General features: G+C 42.2%; 1 protein-coding gene across 1 annotated transcript in view; it reads right to left on the bottom strand.

Annotated features, from left to right (window-relative positions):
* The window catches only part of CAMK1D (calcium/calmodulin dependent protein kinase ID), a 188227-nt gene that overhangs the window by 7373 nt on the left and 159163 nt on the right, over nt 1-21691 (bottom strand). Inside the window, exons 7-10 of the mRNA XM_026033280.1 lie at nt 13763-13875; nt 12254-12332; nt 1207-1294; nt 651-789 (exon numbers count right to left, since the gene is read on the bottom strand). Of these exons, the coding sequence (XP_025889065.1) occupies nt 651-789; nt 1207-1294; nt 12254-12332; nt 13763-13875 (419 nt within the window). The remainder of the gene's footprint in view (nt 1-650; nt 790-1206; nt 1295-12253; nt 12333-13762; nt 13876-21691) is intronic.

Genomic DNA, 21691 nt, shown 5'->3' with positions numbered 1-21691 from the left:
TACCAAGCAGCTTGAAAATCTCAATTATAGCATATGGCAAACAAGGAAGCAGGCCAAGACTCATTGTGGTGCACAGGCTCAGAGTTTTGCTAAAACAAATGAGCTTCTTAGTACTGGAATTTAATTTGGCCCGGCAAGAACAATGCTAGGCCAGCCGGGCAGCATCTGCCTCCTCTTTGAAAAAGGGAAAGGGAAAGTAGGCCAATTTTACAGAAAACTTTTAATCACAAAATTCAAAGATAAACACGTTGAGTAAACTTATTCAGTTTTCAACCAAATACAGCATGTTTTGCTGTGGGGGTCTGGCTATTTTTCCCCTGATGAAAAGCTCATATTCTGCACAAAAAGCAGTCTCCTCCTTTCCAAAAAGCACTAATCTGAAAACTCAGTTTCTTATTGCAGCAGCTTTTTGCCCTGAATTTTTTTTCCTCATTTTTTTTTTTCCCAACTAAAATAGAAGGCCGCAGTCCATTTCCAGTCTTCATTTTAAACATCTGCTCCAGCAGAGCAGAAACTGCTGGGACGGCATCTGGGCCATCAAAGAGAAAAACACGGTTCCTGTGGAGCTTTTGGGCTGCTCCAAGGCTGGTGGGATGAGGCCGCAGCCTCATCCGCCAGGACGGGGCGAAGCTCCCGCCGCGGCTACTCACGCTCCTTGCGGGCGGCTCCGTCGGGAAGCGGCGTGGCCAGGCTGAGGGTGCTCGACACGCCAGCGCTCGCGCTGTCCAGGCTGCTGCCCAGGTGCAACCGTCTCATGTGCCTCACGACCGCCGTGGCGTTGAACGCTTGCTGGAGGGAGAGAGAGCTTAATTTTTTACACCCCACGCATAGTATCCTACATGAAAGAGCCAAGAGGTCATGCAACCTGTGTGCAACTGGACCTACAACTTTGATAAACTGAAATCATAGAATCACGGAATCATAGAATCATAGAATGCTCAAGGTTGGAAGGGACCTCAGAGGTCATCTAGTCCAACCCTGCTGCTCACGCAGGGTCACCTAGAGCACGTGGCACAGGGCTGCATCCAAGCGGGTTTTAAAGATCTCCAAAGAAGGAGACTCCACAACCTCTTTTGGCAGCCTGTTCCAGGGCTCTGTCACCCTCACATCTGCATTTCTACACCAAAAGGGCAGCTATGCAGCTGCTGCTTTAGCAGGATTTTATCTCAAAACTCTACCATGCAGACCTGCACTTGGGTCACTTACTCTCCATTTGCTTTTTGCAAAGTTCTTTCGGATCTGAGCGCTGACAGACTCGTGGATGTTTTTGTTGAGTGCTGTATCACCAGCAATCCTGAAACAGAGAAACGAGACAGGTTTGAAGGGGTCTTTAGCCCTCCTTTAATGCTCTTCTTGCCCTCTTCTCAGCAGAGAGCTGGTCCAAGATGTGGTTGCTCCTATGGTGATGAGGATTTCACTGACACAAGGCCTCAGACTTGTTCCTGTTTTCACTGTTGGCAGCAGTGGTGGAAAATCTGGGGCAATAAAACCAAGTGTAGATAAGGCTTGGAGATCTGGCAGCTACAAAGAGGTACAACCTTATTTTTTGGTGCACGGCTGCTTTCTATCACTGTTACAGCCCCAGATGAAACATTCTGCCTTCCCCACCCCCCTCTTCACATCTAAAGATTTAACATCAACATGTTCAGACTACTTTTAGCCTCAGCCATGCAGCGGTTTCCAGAGCCACTCCAACCTGTCTGATTTCTGTTTGCACTCGAGATTTTCCTGCTACCCTGCAATGTACATAGCTATTCGTCATGATTAATACAAATTTACAGTAGACTAGATACATGGACTCTCTTACTAAAGAAGCACAGGCTGTACAAATAGCTGTTAAGCTGAGCATTACACAACCTAAAAACTTGTCTGATGTTGGACAGACAGCCTCTTGAACAGATAAAGATATATTAAAATCTGTGGTAAATATATATTTTTTTAAGGGAATTGTATTGATTCATTTAACTAGTTGAGACATGAGATCTACTGGAAGGGTAGGCACTGTAGTGTAGTGATGTTGGGCCATGTGCTGGGTAAATCCTACGTTGCTGTGTAAGGTAGATGAAGCAAAGGAAGCAAAGATTCCCTCCTTGGTTATTTGTAATGTGACACTTTCAGAAGTCAATTCTTTAGCCATAGTGTAGAAATCCCAAGTTTATTAGCGATAGAAATTGGTAAGAAATTCAGAAGAAAGACATTTTTTAGGCCCAGAGCCATCATTGTCCAGGGATCTCCAGTAATGAAATCAGAGACTACAGGAGACTCAGAGGTCATCTAGCCCAGCCCTCCCACCCCTGTTCTGTCAAAATAATTCTTGACAGATATTTGGCTTAGCAGTTCTTAAAGACCCCCAAAGATGAAGACTGAAAAGGCAATCTATCCCCATGCTTCACTGTTTCCCAGAGGACAGAGAAATTAGTTTATTCTCTGTCTCTGAAGCATCTTTTTACATATTTGAAGACTGTTATCATGTCTTCTCCCATCTTCTCTTCTCTAGACTAAACAAACCAATTTGCTCACTGTTTCTTCATAACTCATATTTTCTAATCCTCTGATCCAGTGAACCTCCCTGGACTTTCTCCAAATAGCCCACATCTTCCTTAAATGCACTACCAAAACTATTCACTGTTTTCCCAATAAGGCAGCAAAATGGCAACATTACTTTGTATTTTTTAAAGATCAAACTCTGCTTATAATACATCTCAATCTACTCTTTCCTTTTTATGTATCCCATTAATTGGAGACATTTCTTTCATTTTGCTCAGATCATTCTGAACTGTAGCCCTGTTTTCAGTGGATCAGGAGCTCCTTCTACCTTGGTGTCAACATCACAGCTATTAAGCGCTGGCTGGGATCCAGTCTGCTCTACATGACTCTCCTTCTTTCTGCTGTTATCACTCACCCAAAACACAAAAGGGATGAGAGACACTACTTACTCCTGGGAGGAAGGCAAGGGACATATCCCACATCTCTTGAGAATGGATAGCCACTAATCTCATCCTTTTACAAATGAGCTAATCTATATGTAGTTATTCAACAATATTCAGTTTCCTTCTGGAGTGAGAAGGAAATGAGACAAGAAGGAGTATGGTTCTCATTGAGAATAATCTATGTCCAGTTGGGGGAGGACACTTGTCAGATCACCACCACCTTGAGCAGACAGAAGAACCCTGAGCAAAATATTGTTCCTAAATGGCTAAAGAAATCTGACTCTGTCTCTTGCTTGCCTAAGCTGTTGATGGAGAAGGGGAGGTGTTTCACTGAGGAGAACCAGAAGATCTTCAGATCTTCCTCTAAAGAGGTTGCCTCCTCAACACCTCTCCTGCTGAGCTGAGGGAAACTGGCCTGGGTTTCTGACCAGGGACAGAGAGATACTGCCTTTTGGTGAGGCAGTATCTAGATCAAACATCATATTCTCTTTTCCATCACTAGTGTCCTTCACTAAAAATAGGGAATACTGACAGACTGCTGTGAATTCCATCAATATATTTTCCTAGACAGACAAAGAACCCTTGACACTGACAGCATGGCAGGTGGACCTCCACCCACCATTCAGTGCACTTTTCGTATTTCTTTAGCATTCTTTAGGCAGTTTCTACAACTTTATTACATCCACATCTGCATGCGACACAACGTGACATGGTGGCACAATGCAGGATGTCCCTGCCTGACTCCAGATCATTCCAACTGTCACCAGCAAATGCTATATCCTATTCCCAGAGGAGTTAGCATCCCGACGACAGACTGGCTGCATTGCCTGTCCTGCACAGCTAGTTTGTGCAGGTGCAGGAGTGTGCAGGCTCACACAGCTACCATGGCACTCTGCTCCATCCTCTGCTCCTTGGTGAAAGCATCTGCCTTCAACTGGAGCTGGGAGCCCTGACTGTCACTACAGCTCTGTGGAAGAAACCTAAATCATCTAGCCAAGCACTTAATAGGCAGGCAAATACAAGCCAGAGTGTCAGGCCAACAACCGATCATAAAGATCGAGCCGTTAAAGGAAAATTACTTACATTTGCAAGGAACAGCTTTTCCCTTTGAGGCTGCTAATGAAGCATTTTGCTTTATGAACAAGTGTGTTAACAAGCTGCATAAGAACAGATCGTATTTCCCACTTGTCAAATTTTATTTTGGAAACACAGGCAGAACCAAGTTCTTGGGGTTTGATACCCCTGCCAACTCTTCCAGAAGATCCTTCCTGTCAGTCTCCACAAGGATTTGAAAGTGCATTTTTGCTAAATGAAATTTTTCATGAGATATGTATCATATACAAGCTATACATATTTTTATTTCGAATTTAGGGATCATTTTCTGAAATGATGGCAAGGTTTGATGTGCTGATTTCAATAAGATTTCCAATAGTTTACAAACTGCTTCTACTATCAATATCTTTGTAAGGCAATTTTGGCAATGCTGGAAAAATGTTCTTTAGGATCTTGCTGTTTCTCAAGCAGGGAGAATAGGACATATTCACTTCACAAGTCCTGCCCCAAGGACAGACACCTTGTGAAGCCCTGGAAGATGAGAGTGATGGGGATCATTCCAGACCTAAGGTCTCTTCAGAAACAAAACCAATAATGGTTTAGATGACAATTTCTAATCAGAGCACAGTAACAACAATAGGGCTAAGCTAGTACAGCAGAGTATGTTAGAAGACATGACGTGATGCTCAACAGCACAGCCCAAAATGCAGCTCAGGCCACCAAACACTCTTTCAAAACGTTAACTGTTAACACTGAAACAGTGCTGTAACAAGAGGACTCTGTATTTATACTGTACTTTGCACATGAAGGATCTTCAAACTCCTGTAAAATACCTAAGGAAACACCAAAATTTGGGGGGTTGCCCATTCTCTGGTGGTGTTCTGGTGGCTTAAGGAAGGAGGCAAGAGAAGTGGAGGTTAGCAAATACAAATAATATCTTTTATTAGATCAGCTCCTGATCTAATAGTACAGCTTGAAAAAATAGATCAAGTAGAGCTTAAAAAAAACAGATCAAGTTTTTGGGCACACAAACACATTTGATGTGGACTTTATGAGCATCATCTTGTCTTTAATCATGAACTTTAGTTCCTGTGCTGAGAAGGTGATGTATGAAATTTAACAGAAACTAGTTTTACAGTGTAGCATAATCTCCCTCCCACCATTCTCCAATTTTCTTGGAGAAAATGATTCTCGAAGTTCACAGGCTATAAAATATCTTGCTTTTTTTCTTTAAGGAGAAAATTAACTTTATTACTCCCTCCCTTGAACTTACACAGCATTCCCTTCTACAGGAGTTAGCCACACTTGCTTTGAGAGACAGATATCTTCTCTTTTTTTCTCTTTTAGAAGTGGTCAGACCTATGTGTTATCTAGTTAAACTCTTAAGCAATAGTTCTTAAGTTTGAATTTAACTTTGAAGCTATCTATGTCAGGACTGAATGTCATTTTCTGAAATCTTGTTTTTTTCCAGCTGTGCCAGTTAGTCCAATAAGGTTTTACCTACCACACACACATACAACTGGAAGTAGGCTTTTATGTCTGGTCACTATTTTGCAGGGCTTGAAAATCCCTACATCCTGGCAGCTGTTTGGGGAACTTTATGTTGAAGTGGGTAATTCATTCAGTTGCAAATATGTAAGTGTCTACATCACATGGGATGCTAAATTGTATCTTGCAAAAACGGTCTCAGCGTAAATGTTAAGAGATAGAAAGGATCTAAGGACTGGGTTTCATTAGAGGTCTCAGAGTAAATGTCTCTGTAGAAGTTTATTTTGCAGCTGCTGACAAGGTTTCATGAAGTTTAGGAGTTAGATTGAGTATAATGAAGTTCTCAGAAATTAATAGGTGAAGTCTTCAAGCGTTTGAGCCAGTGGAGGGAGCTAAGGAGGCCCACAAACATGTAGAGCTGGATACCGAGAGCCACAATTTCATTATTTGCAAATACTTCCACTTTACATATACTCCTATTGAAGTTATCAGGGATACTTCCCTTGGATAACCGTAACAAAGCTGACTCTGCATACGAGAGGAATCTAATCTAACGATCATATATTATTTCATATAATCTAATTTATTTTACCTCTCTATCTGGATTTAGATCTATGACAGCAATTTATCTATCTATAGCTCTTCTAAGCTTTAGAAGGAACCTCCGACAAAGACGAAAACAAGAAGTTTCCTCGTGGATGACTCTGTGCTAACACACTGTGGGCACAGGTTTCTCCCTGCCCGCAGTGGCAGGCCGGGTCTTTCATCTGGTGTTGTTTTCTGAACCTCCACTCCCTGTAGGCAGCCAACCCAAACGTTGTGCTGGCCAAACAGGGCTTGGGGAGGCTCTCGAATATGACAACAGGAAACATAGGGTTAGCTCTAATGGATAATGTTAAAGGACCATAATTCTTCTGAAAGTATATTTATATATACACATACACACACATGGGTGTATAAATACACACACACATATAGTACCAGTAATGTTCCAAAATAAACAGAGTGCAGGGATGCACTAGATAAGAGTTTGATTTAGTGCTGTAAACATCATCAGTCCCCTTCAAGGAGCCCTTTTCACACTTCAAATAACAATGTCTCAGAACTGAGCTCTTTATAAACCATGTCCTTACCCTGGGTGGAAATTATTATCTGGCTAGTGCACTCTCACACATAATAAACACTCAGGGTCACGGCCACAATTTGCAGAGGCTCAGCCCTTATCAGAGCCTGGTGATTCTTAGGCGTACGTGGGGAGGGAGAGCTAGGCTGTGATGACCCCTCCGTGTCCTGCAAGTCTCCCAGATACCCACAAATGTGTGAATAACTCACAGCGTTCCCTAGACGCAGCCTCTATACATCTCTGAAAAGGAGGGATGGACTTCCCAGCTTTTCATATGAGAGCTGAGATCCGGGGATGCATCGAGAACGGCCTTCTCCAGGACCTAGGATGGACATCAACATGTCCCTGTCTACCATTAGTGAAGAAAAGTGAGGTTCAATGCCACATGTCCTGACACAGGGGTCTAATTTAGCTGCTGCAGCCTCCTCCTCTCCCATACAATTTTTGCATCCATACAGAGTGATGATACAATCTCAACTTACGCTCTGAGACATGGATAGATGTTCTTGGTCATCTTTAAAGACATAACAGGTTTCAGTGCACAGCTCTAAATACCATGTACAGTGACCTGGAAAAATGTGTGACACAGCAAATAAATTCATGGCACATCTTCCAAGTCTTGCAGTACCCTTAACCTCCTCTGCTCTCTTTCAGGATGTTTTTATTTCCCTCTGACCCAAGGCTGGAGGTTGAATTTGGGGTGATCCTGGAGCTGCAAGTCTCAGTTTGACCTCACAAGGAGCCCATCCTACAGCTGGAAAAAAACCAGGTTCTCAGTTTTCTACAGTTTGCTCTTAATCACTGCAGACTGAGCTACTGGCTTAGAACAGGATGTGGATTCTGCCATGGCAGTATATTTAATAAGCTTAATTGCTGTCATCAATATGACCTCAAGAAGCACTAAAATGTATCAGGCTGCAGCAAAATTATACCCCTCTTTTGTTACCTTCGTTCTTCATGTCATTTGTGAAAAGTCACAATGGAACAACCAAGCAGAACATTGCACCTTCACAACACAGCATAAACACTGCAAGCCTAAGTGAAAGATCTGCTATAAAATAAAGAGTGGTTCTGATGAAAAGCACAAATCACCTACATGCTAAACTGCAGAAATCTGTGTAAATATACAGACTGTAAAGGCTGGGGTATAACCACTATATCAACAGGTCTTACATATTGTACTGTTTTTGCTACCATACTTCACTGCAATTATTAGCCTCCTTTTCTGCCAGCTCCAATTTTAACATACCATCCCCTTGCCAAGGCCATTTGATTAAAAATAGAAAAACATCACGTAAATGCAGGCATGTGGGGAGCAGATACAGCACAGAAAAATGGGTCACTGGAAAGACGCATTTACTTTTTTTAGGGTATTATGCTGTGCAAACATTTAGTCATGTGAATAGGTGGATATTCTCGAGTGGTTTCCTGAAATTCAAAAGGCTGCTAACAACAAAGGCACAAATGTGGCATCTTGCAAGATTCAGATCTTGCAAGTCTGACCAACTTACTTTTTTGAAAATCTTCAATAAAAAAATGATAATTAAAATCAAATATATACTTTGGGATCATTTTGATAGTTGCAAATGCTGCAGTGAAACAACAAAATCTCACGGCAGCCAGCCATCTCTTACCTAATTAAATATTTTTGTCACAATCCAATTAAAACGTATTTGTAAATATTCTGGTTTGGATAAATTTCTTCTTGATTGTTTGTAGCTGATCCTAAAGATCTATCACTTCAGGAAAAGATCTCATAAGACGAGGAAAGCTGGAAAATGTCACTATATGGAGACACCTCATCTGTTATACTGTTTATCTGTCACTTGTACAGCACCAGTTACTTGAGTAGATGCTCTGCATTCAGCTGTGGAGATAAGAAACCAAATCCTAACTCCCAAAGGAGGCAGTGGCAAAATTCTCATTGAACTCCATGGAATTAGCACTTCACGTCATATGAATTATATGGCTTAAAGATACTTCTCCCTGTATGTTCTTCTACCAATTTAGCAGACAAAGAATATCTCTTATGAAATACAATTAAGAACCACTCCAAGGAAAAATGCTCTCCAAAAGCACAACATCTGTGGCACCACCTAAAACCTGATGATCTCCTTGTGCCACGGAGATCTTGTGCCATCTCCCTGTGGGTTATAGCCTTGTCACTTTTCATCACATCCAGAGAAGGCAGCACTCTGGAGACAAACTGGAAGATGGGATTTGCAGCGGGGACACATGCTGGGAGATGAGTGGTCATATGGAATGGCAAGAGGGGATGTTCCCCTAATGAAAGCCTTGGTAGCCTCTCTCTGCTAGCTGCACCATTGTTTTGGACTGCTGCAACATCGAATGCTAGCAGGAGATACAGGAGCTCCTGCCTGGACTGGCTGGAAGCTAAAATACAGCTGGTTGAGCAAAGAAAGTGATAGGAAACACAGAGCTCTTCTGCCACCGAAAAAAGCCCTCTTTGCCTTGTTTAAAAGGAAGGCGAGGACACCACTGCAATAGATATAATGGTAGAATGAGAAAAACAAAAGCAGTAAAAGAATCCTCATTATTTTCTGGCATGAGCAATCTGTAAGGAAAATGCCTCTTGAGTAGTGGCTTGGCAAAAGGAGATTTTATCATTAAGTCTGAAATAAGAGATAATATCCGGGTGAGTAGCCTTGATGTTTATCTGAAAAGGCATTTTACTACCATTTATCACTACAGGATCCAAATTCTCAGAAAAATCTCCGCACCACTCTCTGGAGAGGTCGATAACCAAAGCACTTACGTTACAGGTAATTTTTCAGAGGAAAGGGGGATGAGAGATCACGCCATTTACTTGTGAGCACATGGGTGAGGATGAAACCAGATCTCGTGGCACCTCCGTGCTTAGCTCTCATGGTATCCTCTGCTCTTCATCTTACCTCTGCCCCTCTGCTCTTCATCTCACCAGCACACACTGCCTGTGCTGCCAGCTGCAACCTGCAGCTAATGTCCCCAGAAAAGGGGAAACGTGGTGAATATTCAAAGCCTCCCTCCTGTGGTGTCACCTGCATGTTGGACATCTCTAAGGCTGTTCCCAGGACATGCTTTACACAGCAGGCAGGTAGCCTTGCAAACAGTGAGTGCCTGGAAAAACAGCCTGTCGGAAAGACTCCTGCCACAGAACTGGGTGCAAGTCCTATTTTGGGGGTTGTTTTTTCAGCAGAAAATAGGATTCTGTTGAAAATATCACAAACTGTGGAACAGCCCATGAGTTTCCACTGGCCTCTGGCCATGACATGCAACGAAGAGAAGCAAAAAAAAAAAAAAAAAAAAAAAAAAAAGAGGAATGAAAACACTTTTTATCATTTTGTTCCTTTCGGAGGGCCCAGAAGCTGTGTGTGCTACAAGTGCCACGTTTCTTTGTTGCACTCCAGCAACCAACACAGATGCAGCTGGGCCAAGAGCTGGATGCGTTCACTTTGTGTATCTTGGATGCAAGGCTTTGGAAAATCTGTCTTTCAGTTATACAAATGGTCACCTCATTCTCTGCTGGGAGTTGCATTCCTGTTGCTTATTCTGTATTTCTAATACTGACTTTTGTAACTTGTTTAATTTCCTGAGGCTCAGGTTGGTATCATTTAAACAATGCATTTTTTTCCTCTCACAGAAGCCAGCTTTCATTTCCCAAATTTCCTTTTGTCACATAGACAACTGAGTTATTGATGGGAAACACACTTACTGATGGGACACTGGACAAAGGGAGGACATGGACCTTCTCCCCATCTCTCGCTTGTATTCATGGCAGCCCCTCATCTAGCTAATAACCACCTGTAAAATGTTTCTCCTTGGCAGTACCTCAAGGACAAAGGGCAATAATCTTGTTTTCTATATGATTTGTGTTGTTTTCTACATCTCAAGCCTTTGCTAAAACTTTTCTTTTAATTGTAAGAGCTGAGCCTCAATCTTAATCTATTTGAACTGCCTTGAAAATCTGCAATCTGGCATTGGCACATCATCCCCAATGAAGAAATTAGTGCCATTTCACAGTGTTTCTACAACTTTTGTGGTCACAACTTACTGAATTGTTTCATGAGTGTTAAATTGTTAGGTAATGACAGGGGTAATTCACCATCCTGCATATTGGTAAAATGTTATCAGCATCTTTCTTCTCTAAAAAGCTTTGAAAGGATTTTCTTTCCATTCTGTCTGAAAAGCTGCAGTGAGATGAAACAAACCAGCAAGTGTCAGAGACAGAGTCAAAAACTCCTTGAAGGCAAAGTGAAATATTTCCTCTACAGCTACCGGTTACAGGCTTTACTTTATATAAAATTTAACACAATATTAAGCTAAATACCGGGATTACTATCCCAGTTCTGCTCTTCTAGCGCTGTGAAGGTAGAGGACAGTGCCCAAATCCACATCGCCTGGGGCATCAGCAATGAGCAGAGTCCCAGCTAGAAGAGTTCCCCAACCTCAGAGATGTAGCCTCTATCTGTCTCCTGAATTCATGTCTTCAGCTACCAGCAGAAAGTATTGCTGCCTTAAAACCCACCAATGACCTTTATGCCCATGCTTTTACACTCAATTATACTACTCAACACTAATCAATAGACTCAAATTCCATTACCAGGACAGCTTTGCAGTGCATCAAGTCATCAAACTAGTTAAAACACTGGCTCAGTGGCTTTTACAAATGACTAAGTACACGGAGGAAGAATTTAATTTCACTGGGAAACTCAGAGACTAATGCTCTTATTCAGCCAGCCCTCCAGAATCTGCAAAAAGGAATGACAGTTGCGGTAATTATGATAACATAAAAACACAGCCTAATGCCAATGCCTTGGCTGAAAATATTATGTAATTGACTCCTTTCTTTTGCAACTATTATAACCACAATGTCCAAAAATAATAACTTGCTTTGTACATAATGCAGCATACCCCAAAAAAACTTATATCCAAGTCCATTTTGGGTGCAGTTAGCACCATAGGGTGACATTCAGCCACTCGGGACTGGTCAAGAGTATAGGAGCCATTCTGCTGTTTTACCTATGTAAGCCTGGAGTAATGTTAGCCAAGACATCCATCTGTAAAGCATCGTACAATTTAAAGCACTAAACAGAGATGTAAGCTCTCGCTGCAGAGAGAGAGCATTGCCACAGACCCAAGATCAGCATAATCCTTTCTAGAGGGTCCTATGTCGTCCATTTGACAAGAATGGGAAAAAAGCAGGACCAGGTCCTCACGGCAAATATCAACTAAGTTCCTGAAGGGCCTGGAGGGAAGAAGCAGACCACCAATATATGTGAAATGAAGACAAGGACTTCTTACTTCACAAGAGTATTTAAGTGCTTTAAGTCCAAGTAGATACCCAATTTTTCACACATCCATTGATTCCTACCTAAGCTTTTGGTCAAAAATCCATATTCCAAATGTTTGTGCATCCCCTTCTAGCACTATGGCCAACATGGTGCAGCATTTCCCTATATCTTTATACAGAGACTCAACAGATTTGTTCATGAGATTGAAGACTCATGCCTGGTGGACAAGTATATGGATTGTAGGAATAAGAACACAGAATTATTTAGTAGAAAGTAGCATACTACATAGCAGAAAATCTATTTCCACCCATGAAGGTGAATGATGCTCATTGTCACGAGGGTTTCACACAGCAGTGATAGTTGCTTACCAAGGGTGTCTTGCTGCTTGCTCACAGGTATATCTTTTATTAGGGTCTTTCTCCATCAAATTCCGAATAAAGTCTTTAGCTGTAATAAATAAAGAAATGAAATACAAAATTATTTCTGCAGAAGAGGCTTATGAAATTAGTTGGAAATGCCTGGAGAAAATCTGCAATAGGAGTCTCCTGTTGTTCACTTCAAGGAGCTGAACATACAAGGAGCTGGGAGAGCATATTGCATGTTTAAAAAATCAAGTTACAGAGGAAAATGGACTCCCTTGGGCACAAAGTAGTGTGGTTTTGGTCAGCATTAGAATGGAGGGGAGGCTGATCACAGCATGGAGTGCATCCAGTAGATTCAGGAGAGAATAGTTAAAGGGGCCCAGCAAAGCCAAATATGGCCTGAAATTCCTCATGCTGCTTTAGGTGATGAACATTCCCCCAGAAATGCAAAGGGCTCTGCCAGGAGACCTTCATATTTTCTCTCAAAATCCTGACAGACTTAAAAAAAACTCTCACCACATATATTTTTAAGAAGTCCATCCCAGGCGTATCTGGATCACAGATGTAAGCAGCCTGAAATGTTGTTCTATTAGAAAATCACAGAATACGGTCAACTTTAAAAGAAAGCAGCTGTTTTTAAATCTCTCCTGCCTTAATTAACAGCATTAATGAATCTGAAAACTGTCCCTCTAGGGATATTTTCACATCAGAGAATTTCATCTCATTCCAGAGAATGAATTCATTTCATCTCCTCTGTGAAATGGCAGACATTTCCCCATTTTTGGATGGAGCAAGAACACCACACTTTTGTGACCTGTTGAAGGCTACAGAGCACAGCCTGGCAGTGTGTCTGTCTCTCTGCTAGAGTTATTAGAACGGGCAAAGCCAGGTGCTAATGAGTTAAATGGCTCTGGACTGGGGAGGAAGCTGTCTTGATGAGACCACGCAAGCAGCGCTCACAGTTACTAAATCAGCATCTGTGCTCCGAAAACAGGACAAAATTCCTTCCTTTCTCAGACACTTGGTAGTATTTTCCCCCTGCTGTTTAACCTTTCCCCCTCATTTGGAAGCCATTAATTTCTTGGGATTGTCTTTCCCCTATCTATTGCTGGCTCACTTCGGACCAGCAGCACAGTTTTGTTAACAGACCTGAAATAGCTTGTGTTCTATTATTAGTGACACATAAAGCATCTGCATTTTATTTGAATGTGAAGGAAAAACTGAACTGCTTTGTCTTCTTGGGGCTGAAGGATAATTCTGCTGTCTTAATCTTTTGTTCCAGCTGCGCTTTAGAGCTTTGTGCATGATTGGAGTAAATGGTACTTAATTTGCTCTCCTGAAAAAACAACCTCCCATAACTATTTGAGCCAAGTGAAACGCACATTCCTAGTGATCTTCAGTTAAAGGAAATTACACATTAAATGGATGGTTCATTTTCATGCATGACAAAGGATATCTGTAACAGGTACAAATGCATGTATGGCTGTTGCAATTAAATTAGCAGCAGCTTCTTACCAGACTCAGAGATGTCATCCCAATACGGAGAATCAAACTCGTACTCTGCCTTAAGGATCTGCTCAAAGAGTTTGGAGTCATTTTCATCGTAGAAGGGGGGATATCCACAGAGCCTAATCAAGAACACAAAGAGACATGTGACACTCTGACCTGTCTCCAATGAGAAGGTGAAAAAGAGAGCGAAGGAGAAACTCGTGTTTAAGACTTAAAGTTAAGTAGGTAAATACCACCTAAGAGATGTCTGTTCAAGAATAGGTAAAGCCATGTTTTTAAGATCAGCACCATCTTGGACAAACTGGCCTATCCAAAGGAATTTGACATGGAAACCCTAGTGAAGCTGGCCCTATACTCAGACACACACGGATAGCATAACCATTCTCTGCATGCATCTGAGAGTCTTGATGCAAGTGTTTAGGCAGTGGTATAGTCACGAGTCCTCATATCTTCTCCTACACGTGCAGTATAAGGCTCTTTCATGGGCTACACTCAGCATTTAGAGAGAGTCAATCATCTCCATTCCTTTAAGCACAGTCTTTGCACATCTGCAAGTCTTATTCACACTAGTTTAGCTACTCAGGTTGTCCTTCTTGATTGTTCTGATCTGGCACCTTACACAAGCCACCTAGGTTGGCCTTGTTTTCTCTCAGACTGTGGAGAGACAATGCAGTAGCTCCATAGACCAACAGGCACCACAATGCCCTAGAACCAGGGACACATCAGAGGTGAATATCACTTACACAACCACAGGCATAGCAGCACAACAGGCTTTGAGCACATCCAGGGGTCTCTGTGTTGTGCAAGGCACCCTAGCTGTGAAGGAAGGTTCATTGAGCAACCTAATCTGCTTCTTTTGGTCTTTTGGGTTGTAGGAAAGAAAACTTCTGATCCTGAAAACTGTTGAAGAACAGCTTCCTTTATTTTGTCATGCTGTTGGAACTCTGGACACATCCACGGCAAAGCACACACACACACACACAAAAAAAAAAAAAAAAAAGGCCTCCTGTCCTTAAGAGCAATGCTGGAGTGGGCAAGGGAAGATATATTCAAAATATAAGCAAATATATACACTTCTATAGGATCACACCAATCTACTCCAACTACAGCTTACCGGCCTTCTCTCTGTCCACAGCCAGTTTTTATGCGAGAGGTAACTGATGTGCCCAGTGTGGCACCTCTCACCTTTATGAATTAGCAATTGTCACATCTTCTCTAATGGCTCAATGGTTACACCAGACAAAAATAAAGGATAAAATGATGACCAGTGTATTTCTGATGTCAGAAAAACTTAGTCCTGACTAAGAGGAAACTTGCAAGCCCATGCCCAGCTCTAAGCTTCTCAACAGTGTACGCAGAGGGAGATCATGGTATCCCAGCCTGCTGATCCTCTTCATGCCAACTCCAGTCATACTCCAACCATGTCACTGCCTAAAGAGAGGACACCTTCCTGCTGTTGTTATCCTTGCTGTAGATGTGACCTGCCATCTGCATGGACCTCTTCTCCAGGATGAGGTTGGTGGAGGAAGATGCTGGTGTAAAGCATGGCAAAGAGCCAAGCCGAGCTATCACTCAGACAGCAGGACTCATCTACAGACCATACCAGTCTCTGCTTCCCAAAGCTCCAGGAAGAGAATGTTTGGAAGAATCTCTCAACTTCTGTAGCACAGGGTGCACAGGTAGCCCACAGACCTAACACTGCTTTGGGGGATCTTCCTCCCTTACTTCTAGAAGTCATTTTGTTGTTCCTGTATTGCCTATCTTGCCTAAGGTTAACCATAACCGCGGTCCTAAGTATTTATAATCTGACTTCAGAAAACCTAGCCCCAGCACAAGCAGGACATCTGCAGAATGTCAGATTTACCTCGAAGGCTGGTCCAAGTTTTGAACAAACCATCCCACTCAAGGTTACACAGGCCTTTCTTCTCTATTATTTCTATAAAGAGATATCCCATTTTTTCTCCCTTATCTCTAGTCTATGATATAAATTGTTCTTCCACATACTTCCCTGATATTGAAATGATCTTTTTGCTACAGTTTCCTTAAACCTTGAGTCAATCAACTTCAATAAAGTATTTAATTGGAAAGAAACAGCCATTAAAAACTAAACGAAGATTTAGCATTATGCTGTAGCACCAACAGACAAAAAAAAAGAAGTCAGAAATTAAATAGTCAAGTTATTTATAACTTAAAGCCAGCCTGCTGCCCTGAAGGTTATTTGAACCAAGTCAATACCTCAGGGTAAAGGAGCGATGTTTTGTTAGCTCTGAAGAGTCAATGTGCTTGATAAATAATTCAAATCCTGAGTGAGACACTGATCTCTGTCAGATCAATAGTGACCTGCAAGACCTCAACTGAAATCTGTAGCATTATAATGAAACCACCACATTTCAACTGAATCTGAAACCTGTCTGTCTTTCAAAGCAGATGAGCTCCATCACAGCCAGTCCACTGTACAGCTGCCCTCATCAAAAGTAAAGCAGACAATGTCTTACTAGGCAAGCGTTCACATCCAAAGCAAGCCTGCATGCATACTTAGCAGGTAGGTTCTTGATGAAGGTATTCCTGCATGAAACCCAGAGGTGCAAGCAAGGAATGAGAAAGGCCAATTAAAATTTTGTGCATGTAACCAAATCCTTATATCCATCTGACTGATGGAGGAAAAGAAGTTGATAATGTTGATACAGAAACTTGACCTAGACCCTGGATCTAGTTCTGCAGTATCCTTGAACAACACTGGCATTACTTGCCTTCATAGGAAAAATATCAGAGCTTAGATGCCACAGTTTGGGGCGAACACAAACGAAGTGAATTTCACCTTTGTCCTTTCCATAACGCTCAAGATCTGGGGCAGCTCATTGATGGTTTTGGAGTGCCTAGGGCTGACAGCACCAGAGCTGCAATAGTCACGGTGACAGTGGTGATTCAGGCTAGAGGAAGACGGTCTCTTCCCAAGACATGCTGAGCAATCGCTCCTGCCGTTCTTCCCTGCGGGGTTTGGTGGACTCAACATAAGAAGCCTGACAGCCCTTCATCAATTTCTTGCCTTCCTCAGCACTTTCCTTAAAGAAAATCAAAGTGCTCGGATAAAGCACTCCTTGTTAAGCATGTTCCTGCCCCGCTCCGTGACCAGACAGCACTGTACATGCAGAGTGGAGAGAGAAATAATGTGCAGTGAACTAATTATCTTGGCAAAGGTACAAGGGTGCAAGTCAGGGCTGCTGTGATTTATAGATTCTCATGGCAGCAAAACGTAGAGGCAAGCTGCCGAGCAGCACAGAGCCCGAAGGGGACAGCTCACCTCTTCTGCAACCCTGCACGGGGACACATACCCCAGCCAGAGCCCCCGAAGGGTCCTGGGTAGATCTGTGGTGAGGAAACACAAGGAGGAAGCTGGTGGAGATCTCAAAGTCAATGAATGGGAGCTGGCAGGTTGGCTGAGCCCGGCGCTGGGGCTCCTCATGCACGAGGACATCCAGTATCATGCAGAAGGACATCCAACATCCGTGGCACAACAAAGAAAACAGGCTCTTCAGGTCCGGCTCCCACCTTGCTGGTGCAAAACAATTGGGAATGGGTAAGCCATCAAAGGCAGCTTTCAGGAGCTTTATTCCAGAAGGTGCTGAGACCATTAGCAACGGCAAACCAACTCGTTCTTTTGTGACACCATCACCACCGGACTTTATGCCCAGGATGCTTTCTCTGCATTCGGAGTGACAAATGGGAGCACTTAAGAAGTGAGTACTCCCTGCTAATTACCTTGGACAGTTACCTGCTCTGGAGGCATCTTTATATGTCTCATGCAAACAGGTCTGAAGTGAGCCAGGGTTAAAATTGAAGGGTTTACAGTTGGACTTGATGATCTTGAAGGTCTTTTCCAAACACAACAATTCTATGATTCTATCACTGGTGGTCACCCCCAGGGCATTCTGGCATGAAGAAAGGCTGCAAATCAAAATGTAGGCTACTTGTGGTTCACTAGTTTAAAATAAGGTTTTGGAAGATACAGAAATGTTAGCAATACTGAGCCTACACTGGCTTTGCAGTAAGGGATGGGAAAGCTCCAGCAATAACCCCCTGGCAATTTATGGTTGGAGGAAATTCTGCTGGACTTCCAGAGACTTGGACAACTTCCAAAGTCCATATTAAGCTTTTATTTAATTCTTAGAGTATGAAAATCCCACTGAATTCATTTCCATCTGCTGGGAGATTTCTGTGTGAAGAAAACGACCTCACTATGAGAGGTTCTGCTGATTTTCTTTAGATATGCAAAAATAAACTTTCTGTCTTCAATTTGAAAAAAATCCTCTGCTGTCCTTTGGGAGCTTCAGTCAGCTATTTATTGTCATCATCTTCTTGCAGTGTCACCCAATCAAAGCTTTCCAGAATTATTAAGCTACTTTTTTTCAATCAGCAACCTCTTCTCCTCAGTCTTTCCTTGAAAATGAATAGGATGCAGATAAGGAGGACACAGGTGGAAGTATAGGAGAAAGATGTTGCCAGAATTCACTTCTGGAAACCATCAGAAAGCACAATGGGAATGCAAGGAACTCCTTTTCCTCAACAAGAACAGAAAGCATACCCATGTAAATCCCCATTATATTTCAGGAGGTGACACAAAAGACTAAATAACCTGTTTGTGTGGTCAGTGTACAATTTGCAATGCAGGAGATCTTGAGGGAAGTTTTACATACAAATTTATAGTGAGAATAGAGGAGAAAAAATCAGTAAGAGCTCAAAGACATAAGCAGTCAGATCACACTCAGAAGAGATATATGGTTTGGGAAGTCATCCAAGAGCTATTTATATTTATATGGGTGAACATATGTGTTTTTTCTCATTTTGGAAACAGACCCTCATGCCGTCTGACACTCGTGCCCTCACAAAACTGCACTGCCTCCAAGGACACATCAGCATGGGGAATAAAGAATAAAATAAGAAAAAAGCAACATGAAGGGATAATTTAGGGCTTATTTTTCCAGTGTTCAACTGCAACATTCGGAGTAATCCCAGTATTCACATTTTACCTTCACTAATTCTCCTTTCAATTCCAAACAGGTAATTTAGTTCTCACTTTTTCTCTTAAAATCCTGGGTCATGCTAAGGGAGGCTAGATACCTGCCAAACTTTCCCCAGTGTGTGGCTCAGGATGATGATGGAAACTTCTTCTAGATCAGCATGCATTGCATTGTCCCTGTTTAATTCTTCCATGTAAATATCATATAAATAACTTCATGCTCATGTACTTGAAATTAAACATCAACTCAGCAGCAAAGAGCTCCAGAAAGGAGCAAGACACAAGAGTTTTCTTCAGATACTCATTGTTTATAAATAGCAGTAACAATAAACCAATAATTCTGTTCTATCAATGAAAGAACCAGAAGAAAACTGAGTGCAAAATGTGCTCGGGCGAATACAGAAGAGGCAGGATGTGCTGAATATAAATAATCGGGGGCTGAAGCAGAGCATACCCTGGCCCCAGGCTCCTTTCCAGTGTTGGAACGTGATCTTCTATTTTTTGCGTCTATTAACTTAATCTTCTCTATATCAGGTATGCATGAGATCAGAATTTTAGTTCCCTAGGCATTAGTAACCCCTTATGTGACCCAGGCAGCTCCAAAACCCATCTGCTGGGAATCCAGTGAGGTCGCTTGCTCTTTTTATGTTTTATATGTTTTTCAGCTGAACAGATATCAAAATTACCTCATCATCAGTAGAAAGCTGAGCTCAACAATGATGCTGAATAAAATTAAGAAATGGTGCAACTGGAATAACAGGAAATTTCAAGACGCTAGAATTAGTTCTTATGAATAATGACTTTTCATGCAAAGTGAGTTTTTGATAAAAACTCCACTGGTGCAGCCTCTGCAATCTGGATGTCATTAACAAGAAGTATTAGAGGCTGGCACCAAAACAAAGGTATTCTTCTCTGAGACATCTTCACCTTGCATATTACAGAGACAAATATTCGTCAAGAGTGTCAGTGCCCCAGGAACAATTCGTTCTTTTAGTGTTGTAAGCTGAAGACTCTTATGTGAGATTGAGCTTGTCTGGAGGCACTTAAGCCACTTATGGCAATAATAGCTCAAAATATCTTTAATTTATGCCTGGCTTTTGAGTTGGATTCCCCAGAGTTTCCATCTTCTTAACTGCAACAGGAATGGTCTGTTAAGAGTGGCTGTAAGGAGTCATGGGAGAAGCAAGGCAGGATGATGTGCTCAGATTGCCTTGAACACCAATAACTCTCAAACTGGTTCTGGCAAGTAGCTCCAAGCATAGAGCTGGAAGAGAGATATCCAGAGCAGCATAATGATTTACTGGAGTTAATAACACATGCTCAAGGCAGGCTTAAGCACTCAACCTACACAACGGTGTTATGCTGCCCATAGCTCAGTGCTAGGTGGACATGCCAGCTCTTCTGCCTCTAATGATGCTGCACTGTGGAGACGCTCATCTAGACCTTAACTTTGTGCCCATCACAGTGGTCTCAGGAACCTCAGCAAGACTATTTTTTCTAGTTTAGGAAAGGACTTCTTCCTCTCTACCATTACTATAGCCCTGCTTTCCTATGAGTTCCTAGCTACTCCTGGGAGAAAGGGTGAGATTCAGTGGGAGATTAGAATACTGCAGGTATCTACATGTGAGTTGGTTTCTAAGCTTCTATTTCAGTGACCAGAGATGTAATTAGTACAGTCAACAGAGACAGTGATGCAATGTCCCCTCAAGCAGCCTAAACTCTGCCATAAAGGTAAAGGTCTGAATAAGGATCAGAGTATGATCAAGTTGCCTAAGCACAGGTATCTAGTGCTATTTGACATGGTCCAAGGTCAAGGTCCAACGCCCTGCTTGGCCTCCATCTGCCACTTCAGAAGGAAGGTCTCTACAGCTGTTTTGTTACACTTGCCAGCTCCATGTGGATATTCTGGACACCTTGGTGTGGTACTAAACGCATATGTTTAGGTAACTAAAGTCTACACATCCTGGTGATGTCAATAACTCTCCAGACATCGCTGTCTGTGTTGACTTGGGGCTGCATTCAGTTGCCCTCACATAGAGTCCAGTGACATTTGAGAAGCTCTAGAGCACATGTGACACCCAGAACAGCTGGTCGATAAGCCTTGGGGCTGTGCAGCCCTAGAGCAGAAAGAAGATTGAGACCCAGAGGACACGGCAGGATGACTAAAGCAGTGCTAAGCATCAGTGTATCATTAACCAAAGTGAGCCCTGGATTATCATCAGCTGTAGCAGGATTTGAAGCACATATCTCACATGTAGAAATGTTGAAGTAGGTGACTTGATCTCAAACCAGAACCCACCCAAGCAGTCTGAATAATGGTCTGGCAAATACATTATCCGCTCCTACAGCAGAGTATTATTACCGTTCATTTTCACTGCACATAATACAAATCAAATTTTACTGCATGAAGTACAAAACCCTGAAAAGGTTTCCTTGTCTTGTGAGCAAGGAACTGTAGGAACCCATTTATATTGAAGTCATTTAAGCCCTCAGGGCTGGGAATTCCCCATATAGCAAATGGAGAATTGGGATTTGACGAGTATGTGTAGCTCCTGCTCAACAAGCCCAGAACAAGTTGATTTGGAAAGCAGAGCAGGAAACTACTGAAGTGAGACATCTCACTCTTGGGAAGAGGGAAGGTTTAAAGATGAGATCAAAACCTTCCACCTTTCAGAGATATATTCATTAAGCGTGTGACAAAGGGCACGTTGCTTGGCACTCTTAGTCTCACTAGTAGTAAGAACTCTGTATTCCTCAGTAAGGCAAATAAAGGCAACAAATGAAATAATAATGGGTCGGAAGAAAGAAAGAAAGAAAGAAAGAAAGAAAGAAAGAAAGAAAGGAAAGAAAGAAAGGAAAGAAAGAAAGAAAGGAAAGAAAGAAAGAAAGAAAGGAAAGAAAGAAAGAAAGGAAAGAAA

This window comes from Nothoprocta perdicaria, unplaced genomic scaffold (assembly GCF_003342845.1).
Source record: "Nothoprocta perdicaria isolate Ctin4 unplaced genomic scaffold, notPer1 scaffold_127, whole genome shotgun sequence".
Lineage (NCBI taxonomy): Eukaryota > Metazoa > Chordata > Aves > Tinamiformes > Tinamidae > Nothoprocta > Nothoprocta perdicaria.
Note: the sequence above shows the minus strand (reverse complement) of the source record. Positions and strands in the feature narration are given on the sequence as shown.